The sequence below is a fragment of the Cucurbita pepo genome, chromosome 3 (genome assembly GCF_057944985.1).
Source record: "Cucurbita pepo subsp. pepo isolate OVF chromosome 3, ASM5794498v1, whole genome shotgun sequence".
Classification (NCBI taxonomy): Eukaryota; Viridiplantae; Streptophyta; class Magnoliopsida; order Cucurbitales; family Cucurbitaceae; genus Cucurbita; species Cucurbita pepo.
Window position 1 is genome coordinate 3,748,947 of NC_141800.1, and position 13,908 is coordinate 3,762,854.

At 35.6% G+C, this 13,908-nt stretch overlaps 3 protein-coding genes across 4 annotated transcripts; 2 read left to right on the top strand and 1 right to left on the bottom strand.

Moving 5' to 3' along the window:
- Positions 1 to 527: 527 nt before the first annotated feature.
- LOC111791015 (Endosomal targeting BRO1-like domain-containing protein) lies at positions 528 to 4,954 on the bottom strand. 2 transcript variants are annotated; one of them, XM_023672186.2, is made up of 12 exons: positions 4,751 to 4,954; positions 4,155 to 4,394; positions 3,245 to 3,319; positions 3,115 to 3,164; positions 2,888 to 3,023; positions 2,621 to 2,717; positions 2,467 to 2,533; positions 2,218 to 2,316; positions 1,323 to 1,412; positions 1,089 to 1,243; positions 907 to 1,008; positions 528 to 819 (listed from the first exon to the last, which is right to left on the bottom strand). In XM_023672186.2, the coding sequence occupies exons 2-12, from the start codon at positions 4,351 to 4,353 to the stop codon at positions 648 to 650; spliced, it is 1,242 nt and encodes a 413-aa protein (XP_023527954.2). In that variant the 5' UTR covers positions 4,354 to 4,394; positions 4,751 to 4,954; the 3' UTR covers positions 528 to 647. The 2 variants fall into 2 exon arrangements, with proteins under 2 accessions (XP_023527954.2, XP_023527953.2); XM_023672185.2 differs by having other exon boundaries at positions 3,115 to 3,173; positions 4,751 to 4,953.
- Positions 4,955 to 8,145: 3,191 nt separating this feature from the next.
- LOC111791560 (translocon-associated protein beta (TRAPB) family protein) lies at positions 8,146 to 10,526 on the top strand. Its single transcript, XM_023672947.2, has 6 exons — positions 8,146 to 8,423; positions 9,413 to 9,511; positions 9,608 to 9,716; positions 9,799 to 9,870; positions 9,998 to 10,003; positions 10,114 to 10,526. Exons 1-6 carry the CDS (start codon positions 8,257 to 8,259, stop codon positions 10,228 to 10,230), a joined length of 570 nt encoding a protein of 189 aa, XP_023528715.1. The 5' UTR covers positions 8,146 to 8,256; the 3' UTR covers positions 10,231 to 10,526.
- A 1,316-nt stretch (positions 10,527 to 11,842) lies between these two features.
- Positions 11,843 to 13,644, top strand: LOC111790428 (uncharacterized). Its single transcript, XM_023671315.2, has 3 exons — positions 11,843 to 12,005; positions 12,085 to 12,289; positions 13,319 to 13,644. The coding sequence occupies exons 1-3, from the start codon at positions 11,951 to 11,953 to the stop codon at positions 13,374 to 13,376; spliced, it is 318 nt and encodes a 105-aa protein (XP_023527083.1). The 5' UTR covers positions 11,843 to 11,950; the 3' UTR covers positions 13,377 to 13,644.
- The last annotated feature ends 264 nt before the right edge of the window (positions 13,645 to 13,908 follow it).

Consider the following 13,908-nt stretch of genomic DNA (forward strand, 5'->3'; position numbering starts at 1 on the left):
CGTTCTCATTATGTGGCAAAGGGACATTTGGCCGAGAATAAATTGAAAATATTGATGAACAAACTTGGATCCGTGAGCATGTTGCCACTAATGTTAGTGATGTATTGTGACCTGTGAATATTTAATATTTAAGTTTTATAAGATTTTAGATACGAACGTAACAAATATGGAAGATAAATATGTTTTTAAATATATATATATATATATATATATATATATATATATATATATATATATAAAAGACATCTCGACAATCAAACCCAACTTAAAAATAGAATATTAGGTTGGGTTATTGTAATAGCTCAAGCCCACCACTGACAAATATTGTTCGTTTTGGTCCGTTACGTCTCGCCGTCAACCCACGATTTTAAAACGTGAATTTTAGGAAAAAGTTTCAACACTCATATAAAGAATGTTTCGTTCTCCTATCAAACTAAGGTGGAATCTTACAGTTATGAGCTCTATTTGAGTTGCTCAGGTCACCAACCCAAAATATAAAATTGATCCAAAAAAATTTCTCATCCCGATTCAACTCAACCCGTGTATACCCTCGAATTAGATTCTTAAGTATGCCCATAATCAGTGATATTCATATATTTTAGCTTACAGAAGAAAGAATAAAATTTAACAAAAGAGATTAAAAGAAGTCATTCTGACAAAGTCTCATAATCACTATCATTGAGGTGTTCCTTCAAGGTCTGACTCTGTGCTTCACAATTTTCAGAGCTCCAAGCTGAAGAATCAATCTCAGGCAGCTGATATTCCTCTGGCCTTAACGACAGCTGAAATTCTGGTAATTCAGGTAATGCTTGAAGGGCCCTGTTTGTGACAGTTCATCAAGTTTCAATTACTTTACATTCAAATTCATGTTTACATATACACATAAAAACACTATTTTAGTCTTACTTTTCTTGTTCCAACAGATATCCATACATTTGAGACTTCCTAGAAGCAACTTCTGGGATTTTCTGATGTAAATGCTTCATGGCTCCCCAAAGTGGAGGAGATCTTGCCAGAAATGAAAGCAAAAAACATGAAGAAAACTGAGGATTCAAGTTTTGAACTGATTGAATTAGGTCATCACTAACCTGGTGACAGGAGATGCAAGACAGAAGCTCAAGCAGGCTCTCTTGCTTTCAAGAAGAAGCTCTTCTGCAGCAAGGAAACAGCACACGGCACTGACATGGCACGACGGTTCCGAACCCTTGTCGAGGATCAGACCGTGGTAGTAGTAAGCTGCAGCCTGATGCAATGACATGTTTGAAACTTATATAAAGATGTTTGAGAAATGCAGAAACAACGCTTAACAGCTATGGGAAAACCTTGGATTCAAGAAATTTCCATTTGATGAATGACATGTGCTTCTTTTCGTATCCTCGATCCGTGTCGCATTCTGATAAGCATTGGTAAGCCTGATGAACAAGAGACTCAACTCATCAAACTCCAAGGAAATGCAAAACTAGGGAGATTGATACCCAGCAAAAGTAAGGCAATGTTCTTCGTTTTTGGGAAAAGATGTCTTCAAGAGAAACGTCACCTACGTTCACTAGACTTATAAAAGTGTTGGGACAACTTATACGTACCTTACTACGTTTAGTTGTTAACTAGTAGAATATTAAATCATGGTAACTAGTAGAATATTAAATCATGGGTAGGCGTCATCATAGCATGAACTCATTACGTAACAACCCAAGCCCACCGCTAACAGATACTATCTGCTTTGGCCCGTTACGTACAGCTGTCAGTCTCACGATTTTAAAACGCGTCTGCTAGGGAGAGGTTTCCACACCCTTTATAAGGAATGTTTTTTTCTTCTCTCCAACCGATGTGGGATCTCACAATCCACCCCTCTTGGAGCCCCAGTGTTCTTGCTGACACAGCACTGACACACCGTCCAGTGTCTGGCTCTGATATCATTTGCAACAGCCCAAATCCACCGCAAACAGATATTATTCGCTTTGGCCCATTACGTACCGCCATCAGCCTCACAGTTGTAAAACGTATCTGCTAGGAAGAGGTTTCCCACCCTTATAAGAAGCAAGAAATGCTTCGTTCTCCTCTCCAATGGATGTGGGATCTCGCACATTCCCTCTTATCCTTTTATTGGTAGGTGAGTGGGTGGATTCGACTTTTTGTCAGGACGTGCTTACAATCTTAACCAAACAGACTCAGTCTATCCCCACAGAATTCAAATGGGAGAAAGAAAATAACTCAAACCTGGCTGAAATAGACCAACTGCTCACAAGCCAATCTCCTTTTAACAGATAAGGTGGCATGCTGACTTTCAACAGCTAAACCAAGTTGGATTTCAGTTCCCTGATTATAAACAGATACCCGAAGTTAGCTATAGATACTAAGAAGACATAAAGCCTAGTAAGAAGTGTAATAGAAATAACTTTCAGATCGAAAACTTGAGACAGACACGTCCACTTCATATCGATCGATAGGACGACAACAACATTGTACCTGACCCAATGTTTGAATTGACATGGCTTCAAGCGCACCAGGCTGAAAACTTTTAGGCATTCGCTTCCTAGGAAACGTGTGTAGAAGATGTCAGACAATGATACTGCAGCACAAGTCTACTAGGAAAGGTTTAAAACGGTTGAAGCTTGCATACTTGATATCAAATGGAATGTGGACCAGAATATCCCGAATGCAGCAATCGAGGTACCCCGATGCTTTAAGAAGTAAATCAATGGCCTCCCTCTTGCAATCTGAAAGTTAAGATATGTTTAGTTTAATAGGTAGACCGTTGAACTTGTCTCTTCACTGACCATGGATTCAGCAGCCGTTTGAAAGGTTGACCTATTCGAGAATCTCTGAATCTACACTTATTTTCAGTTTCGAGAAGAAAAGTATGATAAAATAGGCTAGTAAATAGGACCTGAGGACACTACTCTCAAACCAGAACCAGTGGGATCCTTGGGGATCATCAAGGAGTCAGCTTCTGATAGAGTCAGCATGGCCATTAAGTGAAGAACAGATAGCAATTCAAACCAGAAGTTTGCTACACATATTTCCTGCCCACCATGTTGTTTGAAGCTCAATTACATGGCTGCAGATTTTATATAAGTAAACAATACAATGTATGAATGTAGAAGCTAGTCTTACTTGTCGTCCATGTTCTAAATTTCTCCATTTGAACTCTATTAGTCCATCATCTATGGTTTCTGCATAAAATTGGAACTGTCATCCATAAAAGAGAGAAACAGAGAATTACTGTAGGATGAGATGAAGATACCCTTCTTTGTTAGACAAATCAAAACAGATAGATACTCCTCCAGAACTCGCCGCAATTCTGTAATAGCAGATCCACCTGCAAAACAAGTTTTCATTTCATTCCAAAACAAATAGTTTTTTCTCATATTTGTGAACATGTGAGTGTTCATACTAGCTTAAACTCATTTCGGTTAATTTCACCGGACAATCATTCGACTTTATAACTGTAACAACCCAAGCTCATCGCAAGCAGATATTATCCTCTTTGGGCTTTATCTTTTGGGCTTCCCTCAAGGTTTTAAAACGCGTCTTCTAGGAAATGGTTTCTACACCATTATAAGGAATGCTTCGTTCCCCTCTCCAACCGATGTGGGATCTCACAATCCATCACCCTTGGGGTCCAAACCGCTCGGTGTCTGGCTCTGATACCATTTGTAATGGCCCAAGCCCATCCCTAGTAAATATTATCCTCTTTGAGCTTTCTCTTCTAGGCTTCCCCTCGAGGTTTTAAAACGCGTCTTCTAGGAAGAGGTTTCCACACCCTTATAAGGAATGTTTCGTTCCCCTCTCCAACTGATGTGGGATCTCACAATCCATCCCACTTGGGAGTCCAGCGTCCTCACTGGCACACCGCCCGGTGTCTAACTTTGATACCATTTGTAACAGCCCCAAGCCCACCGCTAGCAGATATTATCCTCTTTAGGCTTCCTCTCAAGGTTTTAAAACGCGTCTTCACCTTTACAAGGAATGCTTCCTTCTCCTCTCCAACCAACGTGAGATCTCACAATAACATTCAGTTACGGAAGAAACTAATTGGGGTTACAAATCAAATCTATGTCTAACAAGAACAAAAACAAAAATCTGGAATGTCTACAATGATTAACGCCTAAACAAGAATTTAAGTAGTAGAGTCAAAAAGGGCAGAATCAAACCAGTATCCTCAGCCACCAACACAATCTGATTACGAAGTGAAGACAGTCTATCAGCAAGATCTTTAGAAATAAGCCCTCTAAGAGGTCTCTGAAGATCAGATTGCACAGGAATTCGTATGGAAGGAACAAACATAACCATCTCGGGGATGCTCAGTTTCTTCTTCCTCCCAACAGCGTAAACAGAAGAAGTGCAACCCATTGGTCTTCTTCTTATTGGGAAATTGCCCCAATCTTAACATCCTACACAAAATCAGAGGAACTCCACATCGATTTACAGCTCCATTTAAACAGATTACAAGAGTTGACCATCGTAGAAGGCATTAAACATCAAAACCAGGAGGTGGTTTCATCATGGGCATGAACTACGAATGTAATCTCTAAAGTAGACAGAAAAGGGGCCAAGAAGCAGACGAATAGCAGTACAACAATAGAAGAAATAGCTTAAAAAATTACAAAAGAGAAGAAAATCGTTGGCAGTGGAATGAATGATTAAGCAGACAGATTCAAAAATTAATGCGAAAAAACAGATAGGATCACAAGTTGAATAGACAAAAAAAAAAATTAAAAACAGTGTCAGAGAAACAGAAATGACTTACTGGTTACAGAGAGGATCGAGAGGTGAGAAGGTTCCTGGGGGCATTAGAAAGCAGGATCTGATAAGAATCAAATGCACAGAAAGAGAGAGAATCTGGGAATAGGAAGGTCCAGAGGCCGAGACATATCTCACATGGCGAAGACGTAGAAGACGCCCCGCTGCCCAAGGAGCCGACTGGAAACCCCCCCTTCTCAAAGGGCGCCAAAATTATTTATGCTTCTAACATTGACTTTAAATTTTCTGGTAAATGTTATTAAAATATAATTTTTTTTTAAAAAAAAAAAAACTTATTATTATTTCCACTATAAATTTTGAAAATATATTTTAATGGATTGTTTTCTGTATAAGAATTATTATTATTATTATCATTATTATCTAACAACTTCGATTCAAATTTAAATTTAAATTTAATATTTACCCATAAAAATTATTAAATAGATTGTTCAAATTTATTTATTGTAATTTAACATTATAAATTTGATTTAGATCAATTAATTTTAATGAAATAATATAAGAAAATATACTTAATAAACCCTATACAAATAAAGAAGGTGGCTAATGACGATGGCCATACTCTCCAGTGTTGTAAGATTCCACATCGGTTAGAAAGGAAAACGAAACATTCTTTATAAAAGTGTGAAAACCTCTTCTAATTGACGAGTTTTAAATCGTGAGGTTGACGGGACAGTAATGAGCCATAGTAGACAATGTCGACTAGCGATGGACTTATGTTGTTACAATGATATCAAAACGAGAACTAGTCGATGTGCTAGGAAGAATGTTGGCCCTCAAGGGAATGGATTGTGAGATCTCACATCAGTTCAAGATTGAAACAAAATATTTATTATAAAGGTGTAGAAACCTCTCCCTAATAGACGCGTTTTAAAATTGTGAGGTTAACGGCTTAACGAATAACAGACTAAAACGAATAATATCGGCTAGCAGTGGACTTCAACTGTTACAACCCCTAGTATTTTATAATTACAGAATATTAATAATAAATGATTAATGAGCTCATCGATTGATTCTAATGAATAATTAATAATAGTGATTGAAATTTTAATTTATATATATATATATATATATATATATATTTTTAAATATTATTAACTAATTATCCGATAATGTTAGTAAATTACATTACTTTAATACACTTTCATTTATAATTTGAATTGAGTATATTTTAATCATATATCATTTTTTTTATTTAACTAATTTTGGTAAATAGATATCAATTAATTAATTAATCATATTCAAAATAAAAAGTAAATAATTTATTAATTAATCATTTAAATACATGCAAATTGGTTGCTTAAATTTAAAAAAAAAAAAAAAAAAAAAAAAAAAAAACCTAAAACTTTATCATTTGTTTTAAAAGTTATTATAATATAAAGGAAAACTGAGATCTCAAATGATGGGACAACAACCTAAAATCATATTCTCAAGACTTTGACCACGTGCTCGTTGAAAGATGAGTTGACGACTCATATGCAGTGGCTTAGTGTAACAGCTCTAGCCCACCGTTAGCTGATATTGACATCTCTGAATTTTTTCTTAAAGTCTTAAAACATGTCTACTAGGAGATATTTCAAATTGTAAGATCTCCACGTAAATTGTAGAGAATAACAAATCATTCTTATAAATGTATAAAAACATTTTCCTATCATAAGCATCTTAAAACTGAGAGAGGAAGTTTGAAAGAGAAAGTCAAATATGACAATATCAGTTAGTGGTGGACTTAAGTTGTTACACTTAGGTAAGGGAATCCTTCGAAGTAGTAGTGAAAGCGAGTTTTCGTGGGACAATTATCACTGCGGACTCGAACATGCGTGGTCTATCGAGGACAAGAGCTATTTTCTAAAAAATTTAGGCATTTTTTCGCTATGAAAATTTAACATGGGATTTGATGGACACATGATGACAACTATGTCGGTTCACTTATAAGAGGATGAAAAGAATAGTCATGAAAGATGTAACCAGACAAGAGATTGCTTTGTCAAATCATTTTTTATTATTTCGAATTTCAAGGGGAGCATAACTCAATGCACTTTTAAATTTTTATTTTTAAATATTTTTATAATATAAACCCAATATTTCATTATATGAAAAGTTCAAAAATTAAATTAAATTATATTTATTTGATTACCAAACTTTTAAAACTATAAATTTAAAATTATATCTAATAAATTAATTAATGGTAAAATTTTTAAATATAAATTTTAAAGTGGGTGAACATATGGGCGAATATTTAATGTTATAATTAAAATAAGGTGGAGAGGTAATAAACAAATATTTGTGGTGTGGACGGCTGGCGGTGGGGTTCCATGAGGAGTTGAACAATTCCCAAATCTTAACGGATACATTGGGAATCAAAACGACGACGGATTACTTATATTTCACGGCTCTTAGGATCTGTGGGTCCGGAATGTTGGTTTATTTGTATCTTTAATCAAACCAAACTAAGTTAATAATTCATATTTTATTTTCTCCAAAATTATATAATATTTTTAATATATATATATATATATATTAATTCACTAATCATATAATTACTAATAAATTAGTTAATATACAGATTTAAACTTTATATACTAGGCAATTAAAAAAATTTAATATTAAAATTTTCATTTTGAAGTTTAGAAACAAAAATTAAATAAATTAAATATATTATGGGTTCTAACACATTGGACATTCTAATTTGATTTGGGATTTGAAAGGGCCTGTCTTGTTGGGCCGACAAATCGGCCCATTACATTGAGGCCCAAGTGATCGGAATCAAATATCCTACCTGCTTTATGAATTTATAATAAATTAAATTGAATTATTGGTATTATTTATATAAAAAAGAAAGTAAATAAATAACTTTGCGTGCTGGAAATTAGTTGAATTTAAAAATAGCATCGAAAATGGTATCGATTTGGTAATGGAATCAAGCTCTATTGTTCACGTGGGTTACCTATTACTTTGAAAAAACTGCCAATTTTACTTTCTACGGTCAATGGGCAAGAGTTCGAATCAAAACTGAAACAAATTACAATATATATTTATAAGAATTTAGATTTATAACTTAATTTCAATATATATTTAAAAAAATTACATTTCAAACGATTTTAAATTTATTTTAAAGGTAATTAAAGAATAATTAAGAGAAAAATAATTATATACTTAAATAAAATTTTAATAAATATATGTAACGCAAACAAATATATATATATATATTGAAAAAAAAAAAAGAAAAAAAGAAACAAATATATATTTTCTAGGGACAATATCAGCTTCCTCTAGAGCGAAATGACTAGGTTACCCCTGTTAAAATTTGTGGAGTTCTCAACTTGAGGGAAATGACTAGGTTACCCCTGTTGAAATTTCGTGGGGTTCTAAAAAATCATCATATGTTCTCTGATTGTTCCACACTTTTGCGTACCTATTTTATCCGACGGCTCCTTCTTCTCAAAGTCCCATTTCGTCTCCGCCGATCATCTCTGTGGCCCTAATCCCGACGATTTCATGGCGAATCTGATCCATCTCCTCCTGGCTTTTCTGTTCGTCTCGTCAACGATCGCAAGCTCCGATGTCCCGTTCATTGTTGCGCACAAGAAGGCGACGCTCACTCGTCTCAAATCCGGCGTCGAACGCGTCTCGGTCTCAATCGAAATTTACAATCAGGGATCTTCGTATGTTTTGTTTAATTTTTTTAATCTGATTTCGCTTTTGTTTTCTGGAATGAGCTTTACTCATCAAGTGGCCTCTGAGATGTAGATCGAATCGTTCTTTGCGCATGCGTGGTTTGATTCATATTTTTTGTTCTGGATCTAAATTGGTTTTGTTTGTACTTTGTACTTTTTTTTTTTTTCGCTTCCTTCTGTTCATGTGATTGGTTTTAAGTTGTCGTCTCGGGGATATAAATGTTAGATTCAGGCGTCAGGAAAATGTTCCCAATTGATAGAAGATTAGATGCTTTCATAGCTGTGAAATTTGGTGCATTTTTATTTTATGAATTGTGGAAAAGTTCGTAATGTCTTGGTTCTTGGTTTGACACAAAGATCTTGAATGCTATTATGAACTGGAACCAGGCGTAGCTCTCCTAGCTGCATCAATAAATTCTGTATTTTGGATTTTCTATGTAAATTTCGCAAAAGGGTTGAACAGGTCACTTTTTTTTTATGATTACTACATTGACAGTCAGAATATTCGATCAGCCATGATATTCGTTGCCATTCCAGGAGTTAGTGCCTAGATCTTGTTTCACATTAAAAAAAAATTCATTAGGGCTGCCATTTGCCCTGCAACGGGAAGATATAAACTGTTCTTCCAGTGATATTTTGTAGAAATTTTACAATTTGATGTAATTCTATTTGTTTATAAACGGTAGCCGTGGTGAGAGGAGGGCTGTGTGTGTGTGATGAGCATTAACTGGCATTAGAAACTGTCTAGATCAAAGTAGCAGAATTATCTACTTGTCTTGCATGATACATATCATGAGAAGCTTGGAAGGGGATTCCCGAGATGTTTTTTGACATGTTTCCTATCTTATAATCCCTGATTTGAGGGAATCTTTTCTTTTATCCCGTTGCTCTGTTGCCTTTTATATATTTTCATTTCTAAGTAGCCTGGTTTCTAATCTTCACCCTCTTTTTGGTATTTTCACTTATAACGATTACAGGACCGCATATGATGTTACTCTGAACGATGCAAGCTGGCCAGGAGATGTCTTTGATATTGTCAGTGGCGAGACATCCAAATCGTGGGAAAGACTCGATGCGTAAGTGATATGATTTGTTTAGTATTCTTTCCTATATGCCATGGTACCCTCCATTGGGTTTTCGTGCCACTAACACAAAGATCTGCTGTTTGACAGTGGTGGTCATTTATCTCATTCATTTGAATTAGAAGCAAAAACAAAAGGAATGTTCCATGGTTCTCCTGCTGTTATCACGTTCCGTGTCCCTACGAAGTCTGCTTTACAGGTCAAATATCCTTTCAATAATGATTTTAGTCTGGTTACGTAAGGTTCCAGTCGTTTTACCGTGTTCTTCTTGATTGCTGTAGGAGGCCTTATCAACCCCAATTCTACCTTTGGATGTCCTCGCTGATAGGCCACCAGAGAAGAAGTTTGAGTGGGTAAGTTCATCCCTTATTTTTCTCCCCACTTCAAGCTTAATGATGTATTCTTTTCAAATTGGTTTAATGTAACAATCTTTTTGCCTTTGCATGGAATTTATCTTTCACCGGGGCGTAATTTCAACAGGTCAAGGTACGATCCATTCCGTGCTCTCCATTCTTCTATAAAACTTAAGTTGTATAAGAAAATAGAATGAATGTCTGTCTTTTTATTCACACAAGATTCCTTTTTCCTCCCTGCAGAGGCTGCTCGCTAAGTATGGCTCCCTGATCTCGGTGGTCTCCTTTGTCGTTCTGTTCGTCTATCTTGTGGCCAGCCCATCGAAATCTGCTGCAAAAGGAAGCAAGAAGAAGCGTTAATCGTTAATCGCTGACCGGGAAGTAGTTCTTAGCTGTGTTTTACTTTTGATCCGCCACCCAAATTGAGGATATGTTTGGTTGATATATTTGTTGGGTTAGCACAAAGGTACAGAAACTTTTTGAGTTGATAGTTTTTGTTCATCCATCCCTAATGAGTAGTAGAGCCGGAGGAAACAGAGCTAATTATAGACACGCACGTGAGTCAGTTAAACACATGGTCCAGTAGTTGAGCTGTTTGTTTTTAAGTCATGTCGGATTTGTTCATCATATTACTCACTTGTTTCTTCTTTCTTAGACATGATTCTGATTCCCATTTTCTTTGCCTTGTGTTCGTTCTGGACAAATCTGAGGGGGATCATTCTCGGGGCGGTCGATGATTTCCCGTTCCTATTTTGCCCCTCGTTTAATTCCCCGTTGGATGGCTAATGATTTTCCCATTCGTCTTGCCCCTCGTCCAATTCCCCGTTAAATTGTAGAATCGGTCCCGATCTTGTCTTGCCCCTCATTTGATTCCCTGTTGAGACCGTTGGATTGGTGTATGACAATTCCCCGTTACCTCTTCCGACGACGACAATGATTTCTTAACAGTCGGACGACGCTGGTGTGGTTTAGGGTTCAACTTTTCTAATTTATACTCAATTTCATCGTCGGTGACCGTCGACACTTTCTTTTAATTCCTTTTTCTATAAATTCATATGGTACATTACCCTATAAATTGTTCCCCAAGAAAAAAAAAATGATTGTATTTACTTATGATATTAATTTAAACATAAAAATTAATATAACTTATAAATTTGCAGTTAACCAAAGAGAAAGAAGTTACACTTTTAAACATCTAAATAATAAAAATAATTTATTAATATCTAATGTTAATGGCATTTTTGTAAATGTAAAAATTAAAATAAGGGTACATTTTATCCAAAAATGTTTTTGAAAGATGGTGTTTAGAGATATAAACCATAGAGATTTAATAAGTTCCATAGTTTAAAAGAATTTGGTAATTTTTTAATTTTATATTTAATAAATTTGGTGATATTCCATATTTCCTAATATTTAATGGCCATTAAATATTAATTTACCCTGATAAAAATATGAGTTTATATCTAATAGGTCTATTATTTTTCAAGTATATAAGTATTTTATCTTTCGAATTAAATCACTAAATTTTTAGATTCACAAACCTTAAAAGTACGTCTTACGAAACTCTCATCATAGTTTGACTACCTGATCGAGTTGCTACGGTTCTTCTCTTCGTCAACTCAATACAAAAAGATTTACCTGATCGAGTTGCTACGGTTCCAGATCGAGTTGCTACGATTCTTCTCTTCGTCAACTCAATACAAAAAGATTTGCCTTGCTTAGCTCACGGGATTGAAGACAAGTTCTTAAACTGAATTAAAAAAATTCCTCATAAACATAATTAAAAATTTTAATATATAATTAAAAATTTTAATTTTATATCTAACATAATACTTAATTGTTAAAGGTGGAAGGGCTTAACTTATAATTTAATATAATTGAGGTACCCAATATGCAATTATTTAAAAGTTTTGTGATTGGGTATGTTGTGTAAATATCCAAAGTTATAAATGCTTACAGTTGCAACAAAGAGGATAGAGACCCACCACGTTCAGTAAACAAAGGCAGACAGCCGATTCGCTCATCATTTATATCGTCTTCTTTCTTCCTCATCTCCATTTTTCTCCATTTCTGAAGAATTATGAATTACCCCTACGGCTACCAACATCCTCCGCCGGAAACCTACCCTCCTCCCGGTGAGATCCGCTTCTTCTTCTTCTTCTGATTCTGATTTTCCATTTTCATTTCATCTCATTTTTTTCTTCTCTTCCATAGGGTACCGTCCGCCGCAGCCTGGATATCCCGGCCATCAGCCGCTGCCTCCGCCGCCACATCAAGGATATCAAGGTTATTTCTACGATGGATATTCTCCATCGGCGCCGCCTCCTCCTCCTCCGCCGGGCCCTCCTCCACCGCCTTATTGTCATCAGCACTATCATTACGATGATCGAAATGACTGTTCCTCCTTCCTTCATGGATGGTACGTTTTCCTCCATTTCTTCGATTCTTGTTGACACGATTTTGATTTGTTTGCTTGTCTTCGTGATCTCGTTGATTGATTGATCGATTGATTCTGTGTTGTGAAAATTGATTGTTCTTGTGCAATGAATGTTTTGTCGATTTATTTGGATTTGGAAATCAGGAATTCAATTTGGATTTGGATTTTCAATGAATGTTATGATCAAGCTGTTTAAACATCGAAGGCGTTTCTTGATCTTCTTTCAATTTGAATTACATTTTAAAAATCTTGCTCAATGTAGAATTGTCAGCCACATTGTTCCATCCGTCTCGAACAATTTCATCTCGCAATAGTCTCGAGTCTGCTTGATAATTATTTGGTTAAAATCGTGCTTATTTAAATAAACATTTGAGTTCTCAAAACTTGACTTAGAATTTTGAAAACACTCGATACAAGGAGCTATCTCGAACCAATAACAATCATCTTTGTTCTTGTTATCATGAACTAAGCAGAATTTTTCAATTGGTGCACAGATAATCTGATGCTTCCCCATTAATGCTACCTTATGATCCAATCCTTTCTTCCTCTAATTATGTTATATAGCTTTGGTTAAACTGTTGAATTGGACTGTCTCTTTTCATGTTTTGCTCTGTTTTTTTCTCATCCATGTTCGTCGCTGTTTTAACGTTCTTGTGCGTGAGATAGCGAAACAAGCTCGATCTCGTTCGACATGTTGTTTTCTTGTTTGATCCCTTTTCTTATTGGGGACTTGCCTTCTTGCAATTGGTTATGTTTTAGCATTTACCTAAGCTTATGCCATTTTCCTCCTATGGATGCTGAAAGATTAGGGTCGAACGAGTACGTAAACTAGTAATCTTGGACACCAGAGAAATCGAATGTCGAATGTCTAAGACGTGTGGAATAACCGTGGCCACAAGTACATCATAAGATCCTTCCTGGGGCTTCTTTTAGCTTTTAGTACCAAATATGGATTCAAGGGAGAATATCTTTTGATTATGAGTGTAACCTTAAACTTGTTGTCTTGTGCAGCTTAGCTACACTGTGTTGTTGTTGTATGTTGGAGGAGTGTTTGGCCTGCTTCCGATAGACCGTGTGTTTTTTTCGGTCTCTTCGGCCGAGCTGTGTTCATGTCTCTTCGGCCGAGCTGTGTTTCGCATCACTTGGAATAAGAATTGCAGTTTCTGGTTTGTGTGATCGTAAACTATCTGTATTGTTTGTGATATCTAAATGCTGTTATTTACTTATATATATATATATATATATACCTGAACAAATAATTGTTAATACTTGTAGACTTGGAATCCTTATTTATTGTTGTCATCCAGATTCAACTTTCTTTGAGATTTTTATGCTAAGTTTCTGTGGAGAATATGCTATTTGGAACTTGGTTTAATCCTCCATCCTTTTTTTAATTTTATTTTTGTTCCTTTTTTGGTATCCAAAGAACCTAGACGATAAATGGGAATGTGAGGTTGCATCGGAAGAATCTCGGCCTGAAAGTAGAGCCAAGGTTGAGTATTAGGACTTGACTTAGAGTAGAGTCAAGTTAGCTAGAGTCGTAATTGAAAAAAAATATACATACGAGCGTTGTGTATGGTTGAATGAAGCTTCGTTTTTTA

What these genes read in the sequence shown, in the direction of transcription:
- LOC111790428 (XM_023671315.2), top strand. Translation starts at nt 11,951, where the DNA reads ATGAATTACCCCTACGGCTACCAACATCCTCCGCCGGAAACCTACCCT. An exon ending in GGAAACCTACCCTCCTCCCG is followed by an intron (nt 12,006 to 12,084) that starts GTGAGATCCGCT and finishes TCTCTTCCATAG; the next exon opens with GGTACCGTCCGCCGCAGCCT. An exon ending in TCCTCCTTCCTTCATGGATG is followed by an intron (nt 12,290 to 13,318) that starts GTACGTTTTCCT and finishes TGTCTTGTGCAG; the next exon opens with CTTAGCTACACTGTGTTGTT.
- LOC111791015 (XM_023672185.2), bottom strand. Translation starts at nt 4,353, where the DNA reads ATGGGTTGCACTTCTTCTGTTTACGCTGTTGGGAGGAAGAAGAAACTG. An exon ending in TTTGAGAGTAGTGTCCTCAG is followed by an intron (nt 2,718 to 2,887) that starts GTCCTATTTACT and finishes CTTAACTTTCAG; the next exon opens with ATTGCAAGAGGGAGGCCATT. An exon ending in CAATTCAAACATTGGGTCAG is followed by an intron (nt 2,317 to 2,466) that starts GTACAATGTTGT and finishes GTTTATAATCAG; the next exon opens with GGAACTGAAATCCAACTTGG.
- LOC111791560 (XM_023672947.2), top strand. Translation starts at nt 8,257, where the DNA reads ATGGCGAATCTGATCCATCTCCTCCTGGCTTTTCTGTTCGTCTCGTCA. An exon ending in ATTTACAATCAGGGATCTTC is followed by an intron (nt 8,424 to 9,412) that starts GTATGTTTTGTT and finishes TAACGATTACAG; the next exon opens with GACCGCATATGATGTTACTC. An exon ending in CTACGAAGTCTGCTTTACAG is followed by an intron (nt 9,717 to 9,798) that starts GTCAAATATCCT and finishes TGATTGCTGTAG; the next exon opens with GAGGCCTTATCAACCCCAAT.